This window comes from Triturus cristatus, chromosome 11 (genome assembly GCF_964204655.1).
Source record: "Triturus cristatus chromosome 11, aTriCri1.1, whole genome shotgun sequence".
NCBI lineage: Eukaryota > Metazoa > Chordata > Amphibia > Caudata > Salamandridae > Triturus > Triturus cristatus.
In genome coordinates this window covers 480455690-480483456 of record NC_140594.1, presented here as the reverse complement: position 1 = coordinate 480483456, position 27767 = coordinate 480455690, and the positions used below count along the sequence as shown (strand labels likewise).

The following is a 27767-nucleotide window of genomic DNA, read 5'->3' as shown; positions in this document are numbered from 1 at the left end:
ACCCTACAGGCCCCTCCCAAAGCAGCTAGTGTAGGTTGGTGCAAAATGTGCTTCAACCTATGGCTGTTGTACATATTTGGACTTGTTCAGTGGATCTTTGATAGAGTAAAAGGAATTCTCTCATTTTCGCAGAAATACCCCCATGCAAATAAAGGAAATGGCTCCAGTGTATTCCATGGAATACATTCTTCACTGGGGTTCTTGGTTGCTGAGCAAAGAATAGTTTTTTCTGTAGCCACTCTGGGGCTGAATATACGCAACTTAAAGGCATGCTGTAAATATATCCTGTATATTTTTGGTGTAGTTTAGCGATCAACACAGTTTTATATTTCACAATTAAACATTCATTACAGAATTGTATCATTTAGTGTGTACCATTGTAATGATGAAACTATATTTAATTGTGCATACAACAAATTGTTTTGTAACAGCTTAAATGTCTCAAAGTTGTAATTCTGCATAGTCTTTTCCCTTGTCTTCCTTTCCTCATTAGTGAATTTGGGTAGGAATATCATGCTCATTTGTTTGTTGATGTCAGCGCAATGTGCCTGCTAATATGGATGAGAGGCTTACAGCTGGAAGACCTTTATGGTGGCTTTAAGGATTCAGCTCTGGGGATAGTTACTAGTACAATAAACTAGTTGTTACATCCTTTCCCTTGATGGAACTACTGTTCTCATTGCTACATAGGTGTCCATTGCAATAGAAGACGTCAGTCGCTGTCACTTGAGGTTTACCTTTCGACACCGTTCATCTCAAGAATGTAAGTACACATTTAATGGAATTATTTTGTCTTTTGTTTAGATATCACACAATGTGCTGTACAGAGTCACTAACTGAAGTGGTGCCTTTACTCTGAGTGGCACAGTTTGTGTCTGAAGTCTTTCTTATAACTTCTGCTTTTTACACAAAAGGATGCTGACATACCTTGTATGACAACAGACTTTCCTTGCATGTCCTACTATTTTTTTGCATTTCTCTGTACATTTATTGATACGCTACTCTCTGTGAAACAATTAAGAAGAAAATTAAAAGGCTGGAGTGGTACAACCCTTTGCTGAGCTTTTTATTAGCTTAAGATGTATCAAACGGTTATGTCTTGTGATTCGGGCATCATAGACCAATTTTCTCTTTACACAGTAAAGTGAATTTGAAAATGTTAAATGCCCTTATAGATGCAATTTACTAATTCTTCATACTTTACTTAATTTTGTAAATCAGATATTTCCAGAAAGCCCGTGCTAGTTTAGTTATGTTGGTAGGAATCTATTGTAGCTGCTTGGCCCGATTTTAAAGTGACCCAGTTAATTTCTTAATGATTAGAATGGTAACTGCATTACCACTTCCGTACCAGAGTAGCTTTCATCAAAGAGCTATGAATTTAATATGCTTTAACATCAAAAGTGATACAAGTTTATCCTTCATTGTTATATGGACTTTATTAAAATGTTAGCTGAAATAATACCTTTAAATGTTGGAAATGTGAGGTAGGATCTTGCACTTGACAGTCAAAGTTGACTAAAGGATTATACCAGTTTGCTTTCCAGATGCTAGATCCCAGTTCACTTCCTTTGTTTCTATATTTTCCTTTCTTCGTAGCAAGAGATAGATCAGAAAAACCTTTTGGGATGGCCTTTGTCAAGCTGATGAATGCAAATGGGACAACGCTTCAGGATGGCAAGCATGATTTAATCATATATAAGGTGAGTGAAGCAGAACTCACAATTTACCAGCAAGGTGGCTCTCTTGATGGTTACAAGCTCAAAGTCTGGCAAGGTAAAATAATCCTTTCTTCCTTCTGAGGTTCATAAATTGAGTGCCATTAGAATAATTAATGGTAACGCTGCTTTCATGCAACAGTTAGAAATCACAAAACTGTTGCATCAAGCTCTATAAAATGGCTCAGTGAGTTAAACACTCACCAATGACATCTACAGCGCTGTGAACCTGTGCCAAGGTAGGGATCCCATGGGCCCTAAATACATAAACCGGTAATCTTTCAGAAAACAAATAGTTAGAGGCATATGAGCTGCAGATCACACACTATGCATAGATTGCCATCTGGTGTTGGGCCCGGATGTTTGCACTTGTTTTTGTCTTGGAAAAGTCTTTGGAAGTCACGAGATAGGTGACTCCTCCTTTGTACGGTAGTGCGCATGGGCATCGGCTCCATCTTTAGATATTTTTTTTCCGCTATCGGGCTCAGATGTGTTTTTCGCGCTCCAGTTAGGTGCCGTTACCGATCCAACTTTCGACGCACAATCCTCACCCTTTCTCCGGTATTGTCTCGATCGCGATCCCTAGATGTCGCGCATCTCTTCAATTTCGAAGTCCGCGATTCCGGTCGTCGACGAAGGGCTTCGAGCCTCCTTAGGCCATTCCATCTGGCTCATGGGAAGGACTTCTTTTAAGAAGTGTCCTCAATGTGGTTCGAAGTTCCCACACACAGACCTTCATGAGGTGTATAACCTCTGCCTCTCACCAGAGCACAAGGCCAAAGACTGTCCAGCTTGTGCCTCTTTCCACTCCAAGAAGACCATCCGGGATCGTCGAGTCCGAAGAACAATGGCTTGCTCCTTGGCACCATTCCCAATGACATCTTCCAGGAGGGCGTCGATGTACCTGAACAGGAGCAAATCAAAGAAGGCCCCGTCAGTGTCTCAGAAGCCGATGACTCCGACCTCGAGGACATCACTCCCGGGCAGCAGGTCGTAAGTAGTGACGTCGACCCTGACCCCCTTCCCCCCGCACCCAAAAAGGCTTCGTTGGCACCTTCACCTTCAGGCCCAGGTGCACACCGAGACAATACTTCTCACGCCCCACCTTCGGTCCCGGCAAAGAAGTCCACAACAAAGCCTTCAGGCCACTCGGGCTCGAGTCAGCCTGCCGTCGGTGCCCAAACTCAAGCCCCGGCACTGAAAAAGAGACCTTCCTCCATATCAGTGCTGACCGCTGCCTCCACATCCACGCTCTCGGCACCCTAAACTACCGGCACCAACCCCTCGACTCCGAAGAAGCAGTCGGAACCGAACAAAAAGACGCTACCGAAGACTTCCCATTCGCAATCTTCGGAACCGAAAACACCATCTGAACCTACGAAAACATCGGAACCGAAAAAAAAACCGGTTCCACAAACTCCTGCAGAGACTAAAAAAGCTCATACTTCAAAGACTAAGGAGCACAAGTCCACTCCCGAATCGGTGCCACGCAAGCCTTCGGAACCAAAAAAATCGGCACCAAAACATCAGCCTCCAACAGAAGAGCTTTTTAAACCAGATCCCACCCAAAAAACTCTTCTAAAAGATCCAAAGACTGGCCAACTGACTCTCAGTTCTAAAAAGAGACCACTGGACACGCCTCCACCGGCTCCACCACCTAACAAAAGAGACATTGCGACATCGCCTCTCAGAGTCCCTTCTCCACCTCCACCACACCACTCTCCTACACCATCGCCTCCACCAGGGGATGATGATGACACCTCTGATAACACAGGGGAGGGGGCTGCGACGAACCTTTAGGGGACACTAGTCCACCTTATACCCCAGACCCCTGGGACGATTACAACACACCAGATGTCCCTAACATACCACAGGACGACATCTACCCCTCTAGACCTTCCCCTCCAGAGGATACCATAGGTTTCACCCAGCTCGTTCACAGAGCTGCACAATACCACGGAGATGCCTTACACACAGACCCTGTGGAAGAGGATTTCTTAATGGATACTTTTGACACTTCACAAAAGTCCACCTCTGTCCTCCTATGTTAAAAGGGGTCATCAAACATGCACCTGAGGTGTTCAAAGATCCTGTGAGGGCTAGGGTTATAAACCCCAGGATAGAGGTAAAATATAAAGCTGCCCCAGCAGACCCTATTTACATTAAAGGCCAGATACCATTGGACTCCTTAGTGGTCTCCAATGCCAGAAAAAGGGCTAACTCGCAAACCTCATTCGACGCTCCACCTCTCGACAAGGAGTCCAAACTCTTGGACGCCTCTAGTAAACGTACGGCGTCGCAAGCGGCTAATATATGGCGCATCGCCAATACTCAAGCTCTGTTAGCCAGATACAATAGAGCACACTATGATGAGTTAGAGTCCCTATTGCAACACCTCCCTGATAAATACAAAACTAAGGCCAACGACCTCATACAGGAGGGTAAAATCATCACAAACACTTCCATTTGTTGCGCTCTAGACGTGGCAGACACCGCCTCCAGGGCCATCAACACAAGTGTCCTCCTGCATAGGCATGCATGGCTACGCATTTCAGGGTTTAAACCGGAGGTACAAACTTCCATTCTCAACCAACCATTTGACCGAGAGCATCTATTTGGGCCTGCCATGGATTCATCTCTCAAAGATGAAAAAAGATACAGACACAGCTAAATCAATGGGAGCTTTGCAATCACAAGCTCCCAGATGTTCCTTTTGTTGCTCCTCTTACAGGGGCACATCAAGAGGCAACTCCTCTGACAATCCCTCCACGTCCTATAAAACCCCCACCCAGACCACATTTACCAGAGGCTATCAAAGAGAAGGCTACAGAGGCAATAATATCAAGGGTAGAGGCAAGACCAATAATACCCGCTCCACCTCCACCCCTATCCAATGACTTCCCTCCACTACCCCAGACCATTCCACTCCGGTCGGGCAAAGATTACTACATTTCCTACCTGTCTGACACAACATCACCACAGACAGGTGGGTGAGACAAATCGTTCAATCAGGTTACTGTCTAGAACTCACTTCTACCCCCCCAAACACACCACCCACACAGCGCCCAATGTCATCGGAACATTTATCGCTGCTAAAGCAGGAGTTAACCTTCCTCCTGCACAAACATGCAATAGAAACAATCCCCCTGCAACAGCAAAACACAGGGGTTTACTCCCTGTACTTCCTCATTCTCAAGAATGACAGCTCTCTAAGACCTATCCTAAGACCCTTAAACCTGTACATACACTCAGACCATTTTCACATGGTCACGCTTCAACAGGTCCTTCCTCTTCTCTCACTAGGCGATTTCCTTGCCACTCTAGATCTTAAGGACGCCTACTTTCATATTCCCATTCACACCTCTCACAGGAAATATCTCAGGTTTGTAATGGACGGTCCGCACTACCAATTCAAGGTCCTCCCCTTCAGAGTCACCACAGCACCCAGAGTATTCACCAAGTGTCTGGCGGTAGTTGCACTCACCTAAGAAGACAGCACATTCACGTCTTCCCATACTTAGACGACTGGCTCATAAAAGCCAACTCATATCATCAGTGTGTACATCACACTCACGCCACAAGCCCACTCTACCCGAAAGATAGGGGCTTCAATGGCATTTTTAGGAAACTTGGCAAAGCAGCTACATGGTCTACACCGCACACATTCACAAATCACTATTGTGTAGATGTGCAAACAAAACAGCAAGCTAGTGTGGGCCAGGCTGTACTCAAAACATTATTTCAAACTACTGCAGCAGATACTGGTGGTCGCCGCTAGGGATGGGTACTGCTATACAATCTATGCATAGTGTGTGATCTGCAGCTCATATGCCTCGAACGGAAAATGCTACTTACCAGTATGCATCTGTTCTTGGCATGTAGAGCTGCAGATCCACACACGCCCACCCGCCTCCCTGGCTACCTTTATCTGTTCCAGTACGATCTTATTTAGATACAGCATACATGGGCATCTTATCTGTTTCTCACAAAACCCCATCATTTCCTTGCTGGCGAAAAACAATCTGAAGTTGGAGCCGATACCCATGCGCACTATTGTCCAAAGGAGGAGGCACCTTTTTCGTGACTTCCAAAGACTTTTCTAAGACAAAAACAAGTGCAAACATCCGGGCCCAACACCAGATGGCGATCTATGCATAGTGTGTGGATCTGCAGCTCTACATGCCAAGAACAGATGCATACTGGTAAGTAGCATTTTCCTTGTACCTAGCAGTGCAAAATCAATTTAGTGTCCAAGTCAAAACCATCTTTGTTCTGCTTTTTACCATAAAGGCATGTAAAAACATATAAAAACAATCAATACAAATTGTTAAAATAATCATTAGATTATTACATCGATAAAAAAGTATCTTTGATACCATTTTAAAATCTTTTCTTTTTTTTTTTTTTTTTTTTTTTTTGAAAAAGTTTTTATTGAACAGTAATTCGGTTACAAGTATGGGCCTACAACCACCCGGGCCGGCCGCTAGGTACATAAGGAAATATACACATATCAAGGCTACAGTCAGTTCCCAGGGCACTGCCCCGCAGTGGCTCAAGATAGTTCTCGAAGAACAGCAAGCGTCAGTCCAACAATAACAGAAACAAAATGAAAAACAATAAAAACAAAAGGCGAGTTATGAGGGATACCAGTGCGGCTCAGGCTCCCCCCGGGAAACTCCAGTCAGAACATTTGAGCAATCCGCTAAAGAGAGGAGTACCGGGAGGCCGGGGACGGAGGGGGGGGGGGGGGGAAGGGGCTCAAGGGAGATGAACGTCCATATGTAGTTGTTACAAAAAGCGCCAGGAGCCGCCAAGGGTCAGGGGGACATGGCGATATCAGTGTCCACCAGGGGGGGCGTACAGATGCCTCCGCGATACGCATTCCATTGACCCCAAATTCTACCCCATGCCCCCGGCTTGCCACGGGCCACATACACTGTCTTCTCCCGAAACATACACCAGTCCATATTCTCCTTCCATACTGACACGGTGGGCGGCCGTTGAGCGCCCCAAAGTTGCGCTATATCCCTCTTGGCAATCATGTTCCCTAGGGCCGCCCACCGAGTCTGAGCCGCGTTGTAGTCATTGGGCTCCCACACATTCAGGACACAGCGACGCACCTCCGGCAGCAGCACAACCCCGGTGACCTGTCCCATAACCGTGTGGACCCGGCGCCAGTAGTCCGCCACCTCGCGGCACTCCCAAAGGATATGAAGAAAGGTGGCGCTGAGCCCACAGCCTCGCTTACAGAGCCCGTCGTCGGAAAATCCCATCGTGACCAAGCGCGGACCCGTCACATACACCCGGTGGAGAATCTTGAGCTGTACCAACCGGAGACGAGCCGGAATGGCAACCTCCCTGGGGGACGACAGTGCAGACTGCCAGTCTTCGTCGTCCAATTCGACCCCATCCCCAGTCCAAGCCTCCCGAAGGCGCACCAGGAGATCCGCCCGGTGATTAATCAATTTTTTATAAATTAAAGAAATAGTACTATCAGGGACATGTCCGTCAAGTATGCGGTCCTCGAGGGGCGAGGAGACAGGGATCTTGGTCCCCTCCCCGAAGACCGAGAGCAGGGCGTGTCGAACCTGGGCGTAGCGGAAGAACTCCCTGTCGGTCAGCTCGTATTCGGCCTGGAGCACCGCGAAAGTCTTGACCGCGCCCTTGTGCCACAGGTCTCCCACTTTGCTGATACCAATCGTGTCCCACTGGTCAAACCCCTTGGTGGTCCACAAGCTGCCCAGGCGGTCGGAGGCAAACAAGGGAGTAGCACATGTCATTCGCTCACTCCAGCCCATGGCCGCAGTGGCAGCCCTCCAGGTCCGCACAGCAATCTTAGTAGGACCCGTAAGGGTCCGGTCAGCCAGGTGGGAATAAAGTGCCCTATTGTAGTTCCCGCCGGGAAGCAGGAACTTGTCCATCTCATACGCCGGATTCAAGCCGGGCGCATACGTGGCGTGGTTAATGGCAGATAGCTGCGAGGCCCAATAGTACCTGCGAATGTCAGGAAGCGCGATGCCCCCGTCATACCAGGGGAGAGTGAGCTTGGCAAGAGCAATACGCGCCCGGCCGTTCCACACCAGTCTCCTCTGCAGGCTCTCCACCTCCCGAAAGTAGGCCACTGGGATAACGTCGAAGGAGTTCTGGAGTGCATAGAGGAACCTGGGAAGGGACATCATTTTAAACAGCGCGGCCCGACCCAGCGGGGACAGGGGCAGCCTGCACCACCGGGCCGTGTCCTCACGCAGTCGCCGAAGTGGACGCAGGAGATTCTGCTCATAGCGAGCCACCGGGTCCAGCGAAACGTATATCCCCAGGTACTTAAAGCCGTTCAGAGATATTTGAATCGGGAGCCGAGGCGGCAGGAGAGGAGGACCACCAGAGATGGGATAAACGCAGGATTTAGACCAATTGATCGTGAGACCCGAATTGTTCCCAAAGGAGGTCAGAACGTCAAAGAGGACGTTGAGTGACTGCCGCGGTGAGGTGAGATACAGGAGAATGTCGTCCGCATACAGCGAGACCCGATCTTCGAAGCCCGGGCCCCACCGGATCCCTCTAAGCGAGGGCTCCCAACGGAGCCAGGCAGCGAGTGGCTCCAGGGCGAGAGCAAAAAGCAACGGGGACAACGGGCACCCCTGCCTCGTGCCCCTGCCGAGGGCAAAGGGCCGAGAGACCCGCCCATTCACCACCACTTGAGCCATGGGTCCCGTGTAAAGGAGCCTTACCCAGCCAATAAATCCCTCTCCAAAGCCGAATTTATCCAAGACGGCCCAGAGGAATGGCCACTCAATAGTGTCAAATGCCATCGTGGCATCCAAAGAAACCAGCACGGCCGGTTCGGTGAGGAACTCCGCCCTGGCGAGGACCCCGTGCAGACGACGCAAGTTAAGAGCGGTGTTGCGGTGCGGGATAAAGCCGCATTGGTCCGGGTGAATAAGGTCGCACACGACACTCAACAATCGATTGGCCAGGACTTTCGCCAGGATTTTAGGCTCCGCATTGAGCAGTGAAATAGGCCGGTAAGAGGTACAGCGGTCACGCGGCTTGCCCTCCTTGGGGATAACGACTATAGTGGCCAAGCGCTGGTCGGCCGGAAGGGAACCCGCCGCAAGAGAGTCGCGGAACATGCGGCTGAGGAAGGGCGCAAGCCTATCAGGACGCAATTTGTATAGTTCAATGGGCAGACCGTTAGGACCCATAGCCTTGCCCGAGCGAAGGGAACGAATCGCGGTCGCTATTTCATCCGACGATAAGGGGGCGTCCAGCCGCTCCCGGTCCTCAACGGACAGGCCGGGCAGAGCAATATCTCTCAGTAGGAGGCGAGAGTCATCCTCGTCCCTGTCAGTCACCGGGGAGTACACCGCCCGGAGGTGGTCAGCGAAGCATTCCACAATCTCATCCGGCTCAGTCACACACACACCATCCGCAGCACGCAACTCGGGGACCACACGATTCACTCTCTCCTTTTTGTCCAGCCACGCAATCAACTTTCCCGCTTTGTCCCCCGCGTCATACAATCGGCCCTGCTGCTCCCTATACATAGTTTTGGCCGCGTCAGTGACCAGGGACCTATATTCGAACTGTTTCAGGCTAAGGGCATGTAGCCCGTCCGGAGTAACATTCGCCTCCAAGGCCGACTCCAGCCCCGAGATGTCAGTCTCCAGCTTCACCACCGCCTCGCTCCTAACCTTCTTGGCCACCACTATCTGGGCGAGGGCGTGTCCGCGTATAACAGTTTTAAAGGCTTCCCAAAGGGACAGCGCAGACGACACCGACCCCTCGTTTTCACTGAAGTATTGGTCCATGGCCTTAACCAGGCTGTCACGAGTCACAGGGTCCCGCAGGTACCAGGGGTTAATGGGAGCTATCCGCCCTGCGGACCGCGACCCGGTGTCAAAGAGAAGCCACAGCGGAGAATGGTCGGAGATACCACGCGCCAGGTGTCTGACCTCTCGAATCCGACCAGTCTGCGCCGCGGGCATAAGGAAGTAGTCTAACCTGGAGAGACTCCCATGCGCCCCCGAATGAAAGGTGAACTGGCACTGGGTCGGATGCATTAGTCTCCAACTATCCACCAAGCCGAAGGTCTCCAACATCCCACCCAGCCATGACTGGGCAGCGGGGAGGGTCCTCGGTGGGTGACGATCCAGTTCACCCGAGACCACAGAATTAAAGTCCCCGCCCATGAGCAGGAGGCCGTCCGGGAGGTCAAGCAGCATTCGACCCAAATCAGTAAAGGTGGAGTTCTGGAGGCCCGGGGGGACGTAGACTGAAACCAGGGTAAGGGGCTGCCCCTCCCACCTCCCAATCAAACACACATAGCGCCCTCTGTCATCCGAGACTATCCTCGTGATCTCCACCGGAAGGGAGGTTCGCAGGAGAATGCCCACCCCCCTGGAGCCAGTTGTGAAACCAGAATGGGCTACGAGGCGGTATCCCCCCCTGTTCATCGCATGGCAGACATTGCCGACCAAATGCGTCTCCTGGAGAAACACCACATCAGGAGTCAAACGACGCAAATATTGCAGTACAACACCCCGCTTAATACGGTCCCCCAACCCATTGACGTTCCATGACATAAACCTCAACCCGTCTCCCCCCATCCCCTCCAATAGATCAAGAGGCCCCCAGCCCGCAGCACCGCTCCCAAATATGGATAAAAATCAATACCTCGCCCTGTAAACAAAAAACACACAACTAAACAACCCCTCTTCCCCCCCAACCCCACCCCAAGTCCAACGCCCCCCACCCTGCACCCCTGCGGGCCGAAGACCCCCCCCAACTTGCAGTGTGCCTGTCGCCCCACTAACCCCATTCTACAAAAAGACCCCGGAGGAGGAAAGGGACCCGAACCCGCCCGCACCCCTCACGGGTCCTGGTAAAACACAGTATGCAAAAGAAGTAAGACCCAACTGTACAGTGCAAAACCGCAAAAGCAAGGACCAAAGGTCAGTCTAAGGGGACCCGTCACCTGCGGTGCCCCCAGAGGGCCCGGGCCGGCCACCCACGTCCGGCAGCGAGTCCAGCCAGTCACTTGCGGCCACAGGAGAGTCAAAAAAGACTGTCCGCTCTCCATGCTCCACTCGAAGTTTCGCCGGGTAGATCATCGAATACTTCAGGCCTAGCTCGCGGAGACGGCGCTTCACTCCTTGGAATCCCATCCGCTGTTTCTGGACCAGTTGCGTGAAGTCCGGGTAAAAGTTGATGGTCGAGTTCTCGTAGCGGACCGGGCCACGGGTCCGTGAAGCCTGCAGAATAGCATCGCGGTCCCTGTAGTGGAACAGTTTAGCCACGATAGGCCTCGGGGGGGCCCCCGGCCGCGGCCGGCCGCCCGGAACTCGATGGGCCCGCTCCACAGCGAAGAATTTGCTTAGGCCAACCGGGGACAGCTGTTGCAGGATAAGTTCCTCGACCACGAGGTCCACCGGGTGGCTGTCGGAGGACTCCGGTACCCCAATGATGCGGATATTGTTGCGTCGGGCCCGTCCCTCGAAGTCCTCAAGCCGCCGGGCCATATGGTCGTTGACCAATCTAATGTCCCCAAGCGCGGCCCGCAGATCCGACACCTCCGCACCCAGGGTGGAGGTCCGTGTATCAAGGGCCTGGACCTTCTCGTTGGTTTTAGAGAGGTCGGCCCGGATCAGGGTGACGTCGATCGCGACAGTGTCGATTTTACGGGCCAGGGCCTCATATTGCGTCGCGATAGTTTCCCTGATGCCCTCGATGGCGCCCATAATGTCCTGTAGGGAAGGTTCCGCAGAGACGGTCGTGCCTCCCCCTGCAGCATCCGGGGAGAGGCCAGCAGCGCCAGGGGACCCCCTGCCCTGGGTATAGCGGTCCATGTTGTTGCTCTGGACCGCTCCCCCGCGCAGTGAAGCCTTGGTCTTGCGCCCCTCCGGACCCCCTTTGCCCGCCATGTGAGCGCAGTCTCTCAATGGGACCTCCGATCAAGGGGAAAGGACCACAAACTGTCGGCGTAGGAGGCGTTAGGCCCGCCAGTAGCAGATGGAAGCAAGCCTCGGGCAGAGGCCCAGGAGGCACCTCGCCACCTTGAGCACGCACGCCAGATGATCTCCTGAAGGCCAAAACCGAAACCGAAAGTGCTGAATCGGTAACTGGCACCGCGCTGAGGCCGCTGTTGTTCAATTGCAGCCCGGCCCCACGGGTCACCTTCACCCCGGCCACCTCCGTCGGGTGGGTCCCAAAAGTTCCGACGACGACAACTCAGGATTCCCAGGTCCGATTAGAATTTTGAAAAGAGATATATGATCAGCTGGTCTTCATCTCCCAGATTCCATACACCAAATCAGGATAGTCTCAGGATATATTCCGAGGAGCAGAAAGGGTCCGGGGAGCCCTGTGCTCACGCGACCATCTTGGATGCGCGCTAGGCTCCTCCTCTTAAAATCTTTTCTTAACAATAATTGGAAAAAATCATCATAACACAGAATTTTACATAAAAACATCAATTAGAGGGCTCCAAGCTCATAACGTTTTCTACTTTGTAGGGCACGTTTGATCACATTTAAAACTGTATGGCATATATCTTTCGAAGATAATTTTTGTAAAAACTCCATTCCTGTCAGATGTTGCATAATCTCTCCCAGGAAAGCAACTCTGGAACCTGAATATAAAGAAACAGAATATGGTAAAGTGGCACATGCTGTGCTTTGTAACATTGTATCTGATAGAGACATCTAGCCGCAGATTCCTTAACTTAGAATATCCGCAGGCGACTGGATCCGGAAAACTTTTTGCAGCAGCACCTCTGTGTGCCGGGGACGGCGCCACACGACCCCGCCCTTACGTCGTCCGCGGACGTGACGTCAGCGAGGTCATATAAGTCCCTCCCGATGCGCTGACATCAGTTTTCCTTCTTTTCCGTGTACAACGCGGATCCGGAGTAAGCGGTTCCTCTGGCCTGTTTTCAGGCCCTTTTCTGACGCTTTGCGTCTGGAACAGTGTGCGATGCCTTCGGGCTTTAAAACTTGTACCTCCTGTTCGCGGCAAATGTCCGTAACGGACCCACACTTTATCTGTATGTTGTGTCTAGGCGAACACCACGACTCGTCAGACTGCGACGCCTGTCAACACCTCAAGCCGAAGTCCCGGCGTGAGCGCAGGATGAAGCCACTTGTCTGTCCCAGTCGGAGTCGTCTCGGCCTCCACCCTCCTCATCTGCGGCAGGCCCCTCTGGTAGTGGGTTCCATGTGCGGCTTCGGCCGGCCTCTGGTTCCCAGGTGGGTCGTTTGCATCGCTCTGGTAAGTCATGGCGCATGTCACAGAGGTCCTCGACCTCACTTCCTTCTGTTGTCTAGGGCACTGGTTCCTGAAATCCTCCAGACGTGGGCCCTCAGGTGTTGCCCCTTCCTTATCCGCCTTGTCCTGGCATGGGGGCGACTCAGGCCCAAATGGAGGTCTACACAGCGGCCCTGCACACCTTCCTTGGGTCCCCTCCTCTCCCTGGGGCATCCTCGGAGCCTCCGCTATGTGCAAGGTCTCCAACTGACGCGCCGGCGGGTTCGCCCTGGCGGCGTCATCAGGTCGTTGCCCAGTGGGGTACCCCTGTTCGACCCAGAGCACCATGGCCGCGCCGTATAGCCCAGTGGAGCTCCCTGTGGCATCACAGGTGGTTGCTGGTGCTCGCAGCTTGGCTCAGAGCCCACCTCCGCCTTCCAGACAGGCGGCTGCCTTCTCGGAGGTCGGTTCGCTGCTGAGGGCTTGCCTCCCCGGCTCCGGCTCTGAAGGCCGAAGTGGCGCCAGAACGGCCCGAGGCCTTGCCTCTTCTGGGTCCGGCGCCATCCCTTGCTTCGCGCACGGAGCCGATTGTGGTCGAGGCAGGGTCGGCGCCGCTAAGGCGCCACAGACTTGCGTCCCCAGGCTCTGACTCCATTCCTTCCTTTGGAGTCGGAGGCTGTTGGGGTTGCGATTGAGTCAGCGCAGGTCCAGCGTCGTAAGCTTGCCTCTCCTGCTCCGACGCAGTCCCCTTCTTCGGAAGCAGAACTCGTCGTGGTTGAAGTCGAGTCGGCACCGGTTGAGGTAGAGTCTGCGCGGGACGGGGCCGAGTCGGAGCTGGACGGGTCCAAGTCAGTGCCAGACGGGGCAGGGTCAGCACCGGACGATGTCGCACAGGCACCGCCCCAACGCAGGATTATTGACTCCTTTACGAAGGTTTCCAGGGGAAGTTCGGCATCGCCTCAACGCCCGGCAACGCCTGGTCTATCCCTGCCTTTTCCACCCTTGGAATTTGTGGCCCCGGCGGACTGCCCGCCTCCTCTGGAGCCCCATCAGGACCCTCATTCGTCAATGGGGCTTCCCTCTTTTGGGCATTGGTCACATCCTCAGTTCATTGGCCAACCTCCTTGGGGTGGGAGGCTCCCACAGATGAGTTGTCCCCTCCTCGGAGGGCTACCGAGGCCGGTGCGGTGTTCCTTAGGGTTGTCTCCTTGGCCGCTCGTGTTCTGAGCATGCAGCCTCCTTCGGTCCCCCTGCCAGTTGACCCTCTGCTGGATGTCCACCACCATGGTTCAGGGACTGTAGAGCCGCTTCTACCTTTCGAAGCTTCTCTTTATGATGCCCTGGGCTCGACCAGCTTCCGGTGATCCGGTGGCTCATTCTATCTTGCCCCGCCACCGTCCTGCTCTACATGATCCAGTTTGCTTATTTGTTCACCCAGATGTTCAGGGGTTTGTCCGACAAACTACTTTTCCTTCCTTGCCTCAGCTGTTGCTTCCTCCCTCCCAGGAGTCCAGATGGCTGGAGTCGTGGGGCCGTTACATCTTCGCCTCCACTAGCGCAGCTCTTCGATCACTAAACACACTGTGTGTCTTGGCTCGGGCTACTAGTGCCCTTTGGGACTCTGCCGAGTCTCTTCTATCGGCCGCTTCTGAGGGCGCTCGTGTTGACCTCCTTCCTCTTCTCCGTGATGACCGTGATTTGGCGGAATTTACAATCCGCTCGGCCTTGGACACCGCAGATTCCTTAGGCCGGGCTATGGCTGGTTCGGTGGCTCTACGGTGCCATGCTTGGTTGTGAGATGGCGTCTTTCCGGAGAATATCCAGGAACGCCTTATTGACCTACCCTTTGATGGGATCCTTTTGTTTGATGCCCATGACAATTCGGCTGTTTGGCGCCTCCTTGCGGTATTTCGTCCTCCCCCCATAGGCCTGTATCTTAACGGTTTCCTTTTCACATGATCTGGGTTGGTTGACCATTTATTTGACGTCCTCTGGTTGCATTGGCGTCCACTAATTGCACTACGAGTTTTTAGGCTGGCGGTAAGCCTGCTGTTGCAGTGTTCCACAGATAGTTTGTGTTCTGTCCTCTAATAATGGTTTAGCCTAAGAGGTGTTCCCCCATGGTTCTTGGGGATATGACATTCTCCAAGTGGAGTACTTGTATGCTATTGTATAGCTCTGCCTTGCGTCATGCGGGCATGGAGGCCCCTTTGGACTGTCTGCGTCCACTGACGCCCTTGTCTTACCGTTGCATGATGTTCAGTGTTGTGCCTTTGGCGCTATCTCCTTGACACATATTTCAACACGCTTCAAAATGTGGCTACCTCCTGCCACGGGTGCACTAGGTGAGTTCTTCCTGTGGCACCAGTAGTTGCGTGGTTGTAGCTACTCCCCCCCCTTTGCTCTCCACCTCTCTTCGCCTCTGCGAAGTCTGGTCCTATGTCTCTGTGTTTCATGGTGCACGTCACTGATTGTACTCGAGATTGCCCTAGTTCTCACGGCGGTGTCTTTTCTAGCTCCTCTAACTGCGCTTTGGTGTCTCCCTGCATCTTCGCCACCCAGGGTTCCTTGTGTTCCACTCTCTGGGATGGTCCACCCGCTTCATGGTGCTTTTTCTTGGCCTATACTATATAGTCCCACTCTTCTGTACGGGGTAGATTTCCCCTCAAAGTCGAAGGAAGTGGCCTGGATATTTGAGGTTCTTCTCAACAGTTATGCGTGTTCCTATTCACAGCTCCTAGTGGCACACTGTGCCTCTGCGGCCATTCCCTTCAAATGTGTCTTTACTATGTCTCCTGTGCCTGCGGGACAGCTCCTCCACTGCAGGTTGTCCCAGGTGCTGCACCCTGCTTCTTTATATTCGTGGGTGAGTTCTCACCTCAACCTTCAACCTCCTTGGTTGGGCGGTTCCATGCATATTTTCGCTTTTACAGGGGCTGTCTGCTCTGTGCAGCTACAGAGTGCTACTGTTCGCCCCTGTCACACTTTTTGGTGACTAGGTGTGCACTTGGCGTGTCTTTGTTCCCGCCTGCTCTTCTACAGGTTGCTCAGATCCTGAATCTGCCCTTCGCTTCATGGCTATGGCCTTTCTGGACTCCCTTGCGTGTCCTGGCCTGGTAGGCTCTGGTTATATTTCTTCATGAAATCCGCTAGCATTTCTTGAATGCACCATTGAGTCTGGAGTAGTCCCTCTCCCTCCGTCATTCTGGGCTCCCTCTCTTCTATTCTGGAATAGGGCTAGTGCTGTTTCTACATCTCAAACTCTTATGGGTATGGCGTCGCGCAAATCTGGCAGTTTGGGAAGTCTTGTCTTTTGCTCTTTCGAGCTACTTGGGTTGCTCTATGGCTGTTCCGCCACGACCTTCCCCATGGTCCGTCACTCTGTTGTCAGCACAGTGCTTCGGGCACTTTCTGTTGATCTGTCGCAGACCCACCTCCCCCTGGGGGTATGGCTGTGGTATCTATTCTAAGTTAAGGAATCTGCGGCTAGTTGTCTCTATCAGATGTACGAGTTACTTACCTTCGGTAACGATGTATCTGGTAGAGACGTTGTCTAGCTGCAGATTCCTTAACGCCCACCCATCCTCACCGTTCTGGGAGGACTTTGCCTGATGGGTTTCCCCAATTTGCCACCTTTCAGTTGCCATTGGTCTTCTTTAAGGGTGCTCACATAGTTGTGACCTCTTTCAGAATTGCCATAGGTCAGTGGTTCCCAAACTGTGTGCCATGGTTCCCTGGGGAGCCATCAAACCTAGCCAGGGGAGCTGCGCACCAAGCACTGTAATGCATTTAATGTTGAAGGGTCTGTTGACTTCAGTTAAACTAATTATACTTAAACACATGATGGTGTTGCCCTTATAAGTGACGTGCCTAAAGCTGTAAACGTAGTGATTTTAATTGATGGCATGTCGGAGGGATGACCTCGATATTTCACCAGATCCCCACGTTCCAACACTCCCAAATTAAACAGAAGATGCCCGATTTCTTTTGTTAGACTCGTTAATAGTTTCGTTTTTTTCCAAATGCATTTTACACCAATGCAAGTTATCAGGAAAGTACAGTTGTCCTGACTATTAAACACAGTATTATTTAGTATTGACATTTGTACTTGAATCATAGGTACTTCCAATACACATTTATTTTCAAAACACACACATTTCCAGACAGGTCTGCTCTCTCCTTGAGCACAGGGAAGTAAAACACCATATACAGCTTTGCCAACATTTGGAAGCAAGAGAGAGGGATGTTTAAAAAAAAATCAGAGGAATTTATTTGGCTTGCATTGATTTGGAGTCAATTTTAGGGAGGACACAGCAAAAATAAAGCTGTATGTGGTTTAAATAATCGTGAGTCACCCTGCTGAGACAGGTGTGTTGGCACGTATGACATAGGTAGAAATGGAAGTGCATGCAAATATTCTTCATGCGCAGAAACACTTTGGCAATGGGGCCAACATCCATTGGGGTGCTATTTACACTGTAAGTGGGATAACAAAGTTTGAGAGGGTACTCTTAAAAAGGAATGGGCAAAGAAGTGTAACTAGGAATATTTTATTAGATACACCGCCTTAGTAATACGAAATACACTGGGTATATGATTATAATTAGGGTTTCCGGTTTTCCGTATTTACGGATTTATACATATAAATACAGACGGAAATCGATATTTCCTTTGTCTGTATTTATATTTATAAACGGTAAAATACGAGTAAATGTTGCCGCGCTGCCGTGCCTTGTGGTCGGCAGAACTGCTGAGTCAGGGAGGGAGCTGGGAGCCTCGACAGGCAGACTGTCCCGTCCCCTGAGGACTGATAACACAGCCACACAGAGTCTATCAGTGCAATCGTTGATGCTGCCAAATGTTATCCATGCACACACACACACAGAGGCGCAACTAGAGGCAAATTTCGGGGGGGCTAAGCAAAAATTTCGGGGGGGGGCTGAATCTTTAAACAGTAGGCAGAGTGGCTCTGATTTCGGGGGTGGGGGGGCTGAATCTAGGCAGAGTGGTGCTACAGGTGCTCTTAGAAGGGGTGAAATAACAGCGAGGCCTCATTAACATGCAAATGGTCTTTTTAAAGACCTGTGAAGTGCTCGGGTGCGGCTTTGTGTCTGCCCGGGATCTGTCTCATCCCGGGATTCTACACAAGAGGGGGGGGGGGGGGGGGCTGAAGCCCTTTGAGTCCAATGGGTGTTGCGCGCCTGCGACTCACACATACACAACATTTCGCCATGCCCCCCAGCCCTAAACACGAACAATGGAACACGCAGAAGCCCCCAATCACAAAGCCAACAGCTGCACTCCCGCCTCAGCCTTTGCAGGGCAGGCTGACAATGATAATGTGTAACCCCATCTCTGCTCTCAGCTCTGCATAATTTATTTATAGATGAAATATCTATTGCTTGCATCTATTTAGGAATGCCCTTTTTTAAATAAAATGCTGGGAAGTGAAACGCTATACGTGCTGCCTTAAAGATTAATTAATAAGCCCTACATAGAAAAGCTGCAGCGGGCTCAAACAAAACGTAATAGGCGAAAGATGGTTAATTGCTTATTTCTGCTCTGGGAGAATTGATTCTGTCATCAAGTTTGTTATTACTGCCAAGTCATAAGTGGCAACCGCACAGTGTAAACACTGTAATTTAACTGTATATCATAGAGGTCTTGCGGAGGCCATGTAGGTGAGAACAGAATGTTTCAGAATTAAATTACTTCCTTGGTCTTTTTGAAGCCAGTTGAATTTACTTAAAGAAATGCTGCCCGTTTACTTGCATTTCTAATTTTTGTGTCTCAGAGTATCCTCACTGAGGCTTAGGCAGTGACTATAGTTCTCTTCAACATAATTTCAGAGTGCAGCACATGGGCAGGAGTCTGGTAACGAATTGTACAAATGCTGGCGACTGTTCTTTGCTGAAAGTTGAGGTCAATGAATTTTCCCGTTTGTTTAGACCCCATGAGGCTAAAAATGTTTTCTCAATGTCATGTGGTGAAGACCAATTGACAGCAAACTGTTGGGTTTATATTTTCAAGTTTTCGGATAGTAAAAATGTATTGCCTTCCAAGATCCATGCAATGTGCAGTCAGGGCTGTGACTAAATCCAGGCTTACGTTTCTTTCACTATCCTTACAGTAAAAAGCCACGCACAGGCACAGGTAGATTTGCCCAGAATCACAGGATGCTGAGCCGACGCCCAGGCTTGATCGAACCCAGTTCCTCAGCTCCAAAGTCACCAGACGTCCTCTCCCCCTCCATGTTTTCTTTACATGTTTGTGCACAGTACCCAAAGAGTTGAAGCGGAAAATGTTTTATTCGTTTTTTTAATGCCACATTTAAATAGGGGCTCGTCAATGAACCCCAAAATATGTGTGAAGTATCTTCATACTTTTTGTTGTGAATGTTTTGAATCAATACAACACTGTTGTGCGGCAAGATTGATTTGGGAAAGTACGTGGGTAAAAACAGATTACTATCAAGGTATACCTACGTAACCCTCCAGTGCCTTGTTATAAAACCTGACTGCCGGGGCACAATGTCCTGTTACAAAAACATTGTGGACGTATGTGACCTTTTATATTCAGAAGTACTTTGCAGAAGTGCACAAGCGCATGCATTCTCAGACTATAGAAATGTCTCGGAGTTGTAAATTTGGCTTCTGTGCAAGTTCATAGTAAATGTTTCCTGTCTGCCGGCTTCGGAGTGAGGGGTTTATTACATGGTTTTGTTAAGGCCTCTGGGGCAGGTTTCAGAGGGGTGAAGCTCTAACAGAATATTGTGGCCATTCCGGTATCATCAGCAAATATTGAACGGGTTTTCAGTGGTCTTCACTTCATTAACAAACCAGAAAGAGCCTCAATGCCCTCAAAGTCTTTCGAAATGCACTACAATGGCAAAGTTTTCAGCTGAATGTATTGTGTTGCCCAATAACAACCGGGCGCAGGTGTGCCTTGTCAATGTAAATAAATGTGGAAAAATACTAGCTGTAGCGTCGCCTTTTGCTTGTGGCAAAAATAAATATGGATAAATACAGAAAAAAAGCCCAAAAAATAAATATGGATAAATACAGACGGAAATGGCAAAAAAATAAATACCATAAAACCGGGAGCCCTAATTATAATACCTTCAATTAGCTTCATCCCAATTATTTTCAGTGAAGATGGAGTAAAGCTGTGGAGTTGAATTTAGAAATACCCAGAAGTACTCTTGCTGCTGCATTCTGAGCAATCTGTAACTTTTGAATGCTGTGCTTGGGAGCACTGGAAAAAAGGGCATTGCAATAGTCCAATCTTGAAGATATCAGCACTGATACCACCGTTTTCCTCAGGTTCATAGGTATTGCCGGAAGAAGTTTCCTCAAAATTTTCTAAATAAAAAAGCAGGCCGAGTTGACCGAGTAGATTTGCACTTCAAAGGACAGCTTGGTGTCAAAGACAAATACTACATTTTTGGCCTTGAGCACTGGTTTAGGTAAAGAACCAAGTTGGACCAGCCACCAGCTATCAGTCAAGAATGAGAGGTTGTTCCCCAGCACCAAAACCTCAGTTTTGGATTAATTCAGCTTCAGACAATTGTCTGTCATCCAATTAGCTATATGGCTCATACAGTCATGAAAGCTAATGGCTGTCTGTGGGGAGCCACGGGCAATGGCCAATGGGTCAAGGGAGCCGTGGGTCAAAAAAGTTGGGGAACCACTGCCATAGGTGGATGCCTCCCTCCAGGTGGCTTCTTTCCTGTAAACGGTGCCCTTTCTTTCACCTTCCTCAGGAGATTCTTCTTCTTCTCCTGTTGCTCCCTCCCTCCCACTGTCTCCATTGAGTCAGGGCCCTTGTCTCCTCTATGGTCGCCTTCTTTGGAGTTTGCTGGGCTATGTTTCAGCCTTCCCTTGCTATAGGGGAATACCATTCTTTTCATACCTTCTACTTTCTCGCAGTAGACTGTTCTTCCTGTGTTCCGTCCTTGTTGGTCGGCACGGTTCTACGTGGTAATGACAATCTATCTGGCCTGTTGCGACTTCTTCTCTTGCTACTCAGCCTTTGGAGACGGTACATGCTTCGCTTTGTGGAGTTTCTTCTCACAGTTTGCTCTGCCCTTCTTCTCGTATATGTAGACAGTGCCTGCTACTGTCATTTCTGATGGTGTTTTGCACCATCTGCCTTCTTTCTTTTATGAATTTTTCATCATTCGCACACTGTTTCCATACTTTCACAGTTTTGTTGGTGGCTCCGCGTTGTCACGGAAAAGTTTCTCTGAAGAAAACTGATGTCAGCGCGCCGGGAGGGACTTATATGACCTCGCTGACTTCACGTCCGTGGACGACGTTAGGGCGGGGTCGTGTGGCCCCGTCCCCCAGAGGTGCTGCTGCAAAAAGTTTTCCAGATCTAGTCTGACGACTGGGGATATTCTAAGTTAAGGAATCTGCGGCTAGACAACGTCTCTACCAGATAAATCGTTACCGAAGGTAAGTAACTCGTACAACAGCGACATGGGGGTACTTCATGCTGCCATACACATTGTATTGGAAAAGTAACTTTAAACTGAATTAAATTTAGTCTAAAATATGTTAAATACGATCAATAAGTTGTGTTCTCTATCCATAACAGGTATAGTTAAACATTTTTAACAGTTATTTGTACATAAAGCTCAACAGTCTTAATTTTCAAAATGCTCCATAATCTCTCATCCAGACAGTGTTCCATGTGGCGACGCTTCACAATCACCTTAGCATCTGCCCCAATGCATTGTGCGTGTGTGAACATTTCTATTAGATACAGCTTTTGGAAACATGATTTTAAATACGTCAACCATGATATTCTGTTTACGCTTTCTAGGGATAAGCAGTATGACATACACCCTGGCACACCCTCACCAAACTCGACTCTGGATTCTGCCAACATTTTATCCATAAAAGAAGTAGGGCAATTCTTATCTGATCCCCTACAGAAGGTAGCCCCAACACCTCATGGCAAACAAAATATTCAGTATTTTTAGGGACTGCTAACAAATCTGTGTGCATTTTCTATGCGTTGGAGTGCATCTTCTTTTTGATACCCCCACAATCCAGCCCCATAGAGAGTAGCCGAGATGCATTTTGACTTATACAGGACTATCATCTCCGCTAATGGTTTGCTTTAAAATCCATGCAAATCAGAAAATGGCTTCCATGTTCCTTCCCGTTAGTTGTCATTTCATTTGGAGATGTGATTTTCACCTTAACAAGGAGCTAAAAAGTATTCCTAAGTAACTAAAATTGGTTGTCCTTTTAAGTAGTGTTCCCCCCATTCTAAAGTGCGTAGTTTTAGTGTGTAGTAGCCGTGGCCCACATGTCAGCGACTAGGATTTCAACTGATTCACTTTAAAATCCAACCCCTCCATATATTCCATCCCACTCTTGCTAGATGTTCGGTTATTCCATTTATGTAGAGCATGAAAAAGAACAGGGCCAATATTTATCCTCGTCTTACTCCTCTTAGGAACTCTATTTGTGATGTTAATTCCCCCTGCTGTCCACATCGTACCAAGACTTTCAAATCATAATGCAAGTGTCTTACTAGGGTGAGGAGTTCTGGTTCAACCCCCAGGTTCTGCATTATTTCCCATAGTTTATCCCTGTTAATTAAATGGAAAGCACTCAATAGATCAATGAATGCCATGTGAATGCCCCCTTGTTTCCTTCATGTGTTTGCTTGTGTAAAGATGGAGGTTTAGTATTTGTTCTACTGTGCATATATCTGGCCTGAACCCAAACTGTGCGGGCATTGAGACCTTATTCTCTTCTACCCAGGTCTCAAGGCGGGCCAAAATTTGCAGCCCCAGGATTTTTGCAGTAGAATAAATTAGGAAGATTGGCATATGGAAGAGGTTTTGATTGCAGTTAAGAGTCTCCCTAAAGGAAAGGCAACAGGACTGGACTGTATCCCTTCAGAGTTCTATAGCATATTTATAGAAGAAATTAAACATATATTTAGGGACTTAATTATACTTATCTTCTCGGGGGGGGGGGGGAACCTCCCGGCTCTTGGTCCAAGGCCAAAATTGTCATTTTCGCCAAAAAAGGGAAACCCCCAGAACAGCTAGGATCATATCGTCCAATAACCCTTATAAACGCTGATTCAAAAATATATTCCAAAATCTTGGCAAATCGAATAGCACCTATAATACATAAAGTTATCGTTAAAAGTCAGCATGGTTTTGTTCCTGGAAGGTCAACGATAAATCATATCCAGAGGGTCATTACACTCTTTGACGGAACAGAAAATACCGGAGACCCTATGGCCCTGATACTTCTGGATGCAGAGAAGGCCTTTGATAGGGTCTCCTGGCAGTTTCTCTGGAAAGCTATGGCGACGGTGGGATTTCGAATTAAGTTCATTCAGGCGATACAAAAAATGTATAATAATCCTATGGTTGTTGTATCTGTCAATGGAAGTTTAACCAAGGAAATTACAGTCTCCAGGGGAACTCGCCAGGGATGTCCTTGTTCGCCATTGCTTTTTGCAATATATATTGATTTCTTCATTCTTTACTTAGAGAAAAACAATTTTATAACCCCCATTATATCACAGGGATATGCAACAAAAACATTAGCATATGCTGACGATATTGCTATAGTTACTGCAGACCCCAGAGTAGCAATGCTGACCATTGAGGCCGAAGCCAAGAAATTCGGGTTGGTCTCTGGCTATACACCAAATCAAGGAAAGACACAAATTGTTCTAAATCAAAAAAATTTGATGGACGATCCTAGGGTGGTGAAGGGAGCGACATATCTGGGTGTAACAATTTCTTCCAAATTAGAGGAAGTTGTGGACTTAAATCTTAAGCCACTACTAAACACGATACAAAAAGATCTACGACTGCTAGACAATCTCCACCTTTCTATTATTGGAAGAGCTAATGCAATTAAAATGGTGTACTTTCCAAAGATATTGTATTTATTCAGGGCAGTTTGCCTAGACATTTCTAATCAGTGGTTTACAGTAATGGAACGTACTTTTTCTAGATTCGTGTGGTCATATGCTCAACCCCGGCGAGCATATAAATATCTTACCCTTCCTAAGGACAGAGGAGGGTTAGCACTCCCCAACTTAAGGAGATATTACTGGTCATGTGTACTACTATACAGTAAGGAGTTATTACAAAGTCGAAATAATACAGAGGAACATACCGTATCAATCTTCCAGCTATTGGTGGGGAATTCCTGCTATGGCTATTTTTGGAAACACATACATGACAGTTACCATAAAAAGGTCAAATTTAAGACTCTCTATAGTTGTTTTAAGGTATGGAAGGCAGTAAAAAAAGTGCTAGGAATTGGACGATTCTCATACTACACCCCAGTATTAAATAACCCAATTCTTCTACCAACTATCTTTAAAGATAACTGCGTTAATAAATGGTATAACTTGGGAATAACACAACTAGGGGATTTTTATACTAATCAGGGTATTAAATCTTTTGAAGTTTTGAAGGGAGAATTTGGCTTAGACTGGCAGGATTTTTTTAAATATCTTCAGATTAGGGCCTTCCTTACTCACAAATCTCGACTAAGAACATTCTGGGAAGAATCTACTGTAGTAGAGACAGTTATACATTCTAGGAAACATTCGATTGGTGGAGTTTATGAGTTATTGTTGGACAAACTCCCTGATGATCTAGATAAAATGGCAATGAGGTGGCAAAGTAAACTCGATATATCTAAAAAAGTATTTTTAGATTCTTATCAGTTAGCACAAATGCTTCTTATCTCTACCAATCTCATGGCACAATTTTATAAAACCTGTTTTTTTCTCTATTATACACCTGATAAGATAGCAAAATGGGGAACTGGTATTGGGACTTGCTGTCCGAGATGCAATCTATTTAAAGCAAACTCCATCCATATCTTCGCCTCTTGCCCAGTGTTAACACCTCTGATACAAGATATAGAGAGGTTTTTAACTTCTGTTCTTCATAGAAAGGTTGTCTTGTCACCAGAGGTAATGGTACTCGGGGTGGAAGATTCAAATAAACCTGAAAACGGTTATGATTTTATTTTTGTTGCTATGGCCGTTTGGCGTCTATGTCTAGCCTCGGCTTGGCTAGACCCGTTACCACCCACTTTTCAACAGTGGCTAGCTAGGCTTTTAGAGGTGCATAATATCGAGATAGCTATATATAAGCGGAAAGGCAAAAGGCGACGTGAAAGGGGCACGGATATCTGGACTCCTCTCACATCTTGACGAGAGCGACAAATCTGATTAATCATCATTGCTACAATGTATTTATGTTATTGTTTTAATTGGGGTTTTTAAAAAAAATGTTTTTCTTTTCCCTGTGAAGCACTGAATATATTTTACAAAATTTCCTTTAATGCTTATTTAAATTTGTTAAACTTAAAGTTCATGATGTTAATGTACAGAATGTTTACCTGTCCGGGGGGGGGGAATAAATATGTTAAAACCAATAAAAAAAACATTTTTTTTAAAAAAAAAAGGAAGATTGGCCTATTGCAAGCTGGTGCTGCTTTAGCTCCCTGTTTAAAGCTGGGGACCAAAATTGCAGATCTCCAAGACTCAGGGATATTGCCCTCCACCACACTCCTTAACACATTTGTTAGGACCGGACCCCATAAGTGTATATTTGATTTAAAAAGGTCAACTGGAACCCCATCAGGGCCTGAGGCTTTCCAGGGGCCAGACTGATTAATAGCCGTAACTACCTTCATTAATTCAATAGGTGTGTTTAAGGACACTGGAACAAAATCTGACGAGGCAGGCTTAGTTGAAACATCATTATACTGCGGATGTCTCTATATAGGTTGGAATACTCCCATGAAATGGGTTACCCACACAGCTTCAGGGATCAGGGTTTCCACCTTGGAAGTATCATGGTCAGAAAAGAACGGAAGATTAATTACCTCCCCAAACTTGGTGCTGACCCTTGATGAGGCAGCAGCTGACCAGTCTTCCCAGGCTTTAGTTCTTAATTCCCTTTTCTTTTATTCCAATTTGTTCTTATCGTCGCACCTAGCCTTTTGGATATCTGCTAGGCAACGGGGCATTAATTTGAGAGTGGATTTAAAACGTTTATGGGGTGCAGTACAGGCAGCACTAAGGGGGCCTCTTGTATTGGTCTACAGGAAGTCAAACCCTCTGTTATTGACTAACATAAATGTTTATATTCCATTAATACAGTTGTGTGGGTAGGGTTTTCTGAGAAGCATACCATAATGGATTACATAGTTTGTTGAACTATTTTATCTGAAGGAGACATCTAGCCGCAGATTCCTTCTCTTAGAATCCTTCCCAGGTACCAGACTAGATCGGAAAATTTTCTCAGCAGTACCTCTGCGTGTCGGCAGAGGGCATAGAGCGACTCCGCAGCAACGTCTTCTCTGGATGTGACATGAACGGAAACCGTATAAGCCCTCCCCTAACACGCTAATGGCAGTCCCTTCTTTTCTGCGCTAACACGCGGATCCGCATTGCAGTTCCTCTGCCCGTTTTCGCCTACTTGATGCTTTTCATCAGCAGAGCAGTGTGCCTTTCTTCAATCTCCTCAGGGATCAAGCCTTGTTGTCCTGTGGTTGACAATTTTCCGCCACGGATCCTCACTCAAAATGCATGTGGTGTCTGGATTAGCACCACTCCGACGAGTGCAACTCTTGTCAGCAGCTCCGACTCAAAGCTCTCAGGGAACGTTGCATATAGCTTGTGGCAGCGCGGATGTGACAGTCTTTGACATCTGCTCATCGTCCTTGGTCCATTAACCGTTCTAGGGACCAACAGCGCATCTGTTCTAGGAGCCGTTCCTGTGGGCATCATTTGCCTACGACATCTGGAGGTAAGTCTTGGAGCCGGCGGTCAAAGTTGAGGCATCACCTGTCTTCGTCGCCTACCACTGATTCCCGCTCTTCTTGTGAATTGCAGAGGCATGAGTCCGACCCACCTCTCCCTACCTATCCTTGTGTCAGGGCATCTTTGACCCAGAGGAGACAATATTCTCAATCTCTTTTTTGTTTTGGGACGTCACCTCCCTCTGGAGCGCGTGGCCTCTGGTGTCTAACACCTCAGCAGCGTCAGTGAACAGCCCATCGCGGCTCCCACCTTCGGCACCCTTCTGGTTTACCGACTCCAATGTTTGCATTGGGCTCTTGTCTGCTGCTCTGATGGTGGTGCTGTTAAGCCAATCAACGCTCCTTCTGACATCGAGGCTTCACCTTCTTTGTGTCGGCCGGCTTCGGTTACAGCGTCAGATGCGGTATCGATGAAGCTGATCCCTTCCTCTAGTTTTTTTCTTCTGAGGACCATGGTTGTGGAAGTACTACGAAAGGTTTAGCGTGTCGTTCTCCAATTATGGACACAGTACCACCCCCTATACAATCTAGCTGCTTACTTGACTTGGGTGACGCCAGTGCCTTAGAATCTTCACCAGCCTCCTGTCTCCTCCTGGTTTGGCTATAAAGGAGAATTCCACGCTGGTGGATGTGCTCAATTGAGTTTCGGCTGCCCTGGTTTTGCACCTTCTCTCAGTGGAATTGTCAACAGACCCCTTAACTGGTCTTCTACATCCTGCCCAGTCTAATGTTGAGCCTGTATTTTCTTATAGTGTGAGTCTTTTCGATATACTGTTGGGTACTTAGACTAAACCTGAAACAGCGCTCTATTTCTCACAGGCATAGCCCGGCCCTAAAGGATCTTTCTTGTCTACTTCGACATCCCTCTACTAGAATTTTTGTGGTTCAGGCTGCTTTAGCCACTCAAAATATTGATGTTCTTACCCCTGTTCCTCTGGAAAGAGCAGCCAGGGAATTTGACTCTTGTGGTAGGCAT

At 48.4% G+C, this 27767-nt stretch overlaps 1 protein-coding gene across 1 annotated transcript in view; it reads left to right on the top strand.

The window, feature by feature from the left end:
- The window catches only part of DOCK5 (dedicator of cytokinesis 5), a 923455-nt gene that overhangs the window by 457934 nt on the left and 437754 nt on the right, over positions 1 to 27767 (top strand). The window contains exons 16-17 of the mRNA XM_085632878.1: positions 691 to 763; positions 1600 to 1703. Of these exons, the coding sequence (XP_085489004.1) occupies positions 691 to 763; positions 1600 to 1703 (177 nt within the window). The remainder of the gene's footprint in view (positions 1 to 690; positions 764 to 1599; positions 1704 to 27767) is intronic.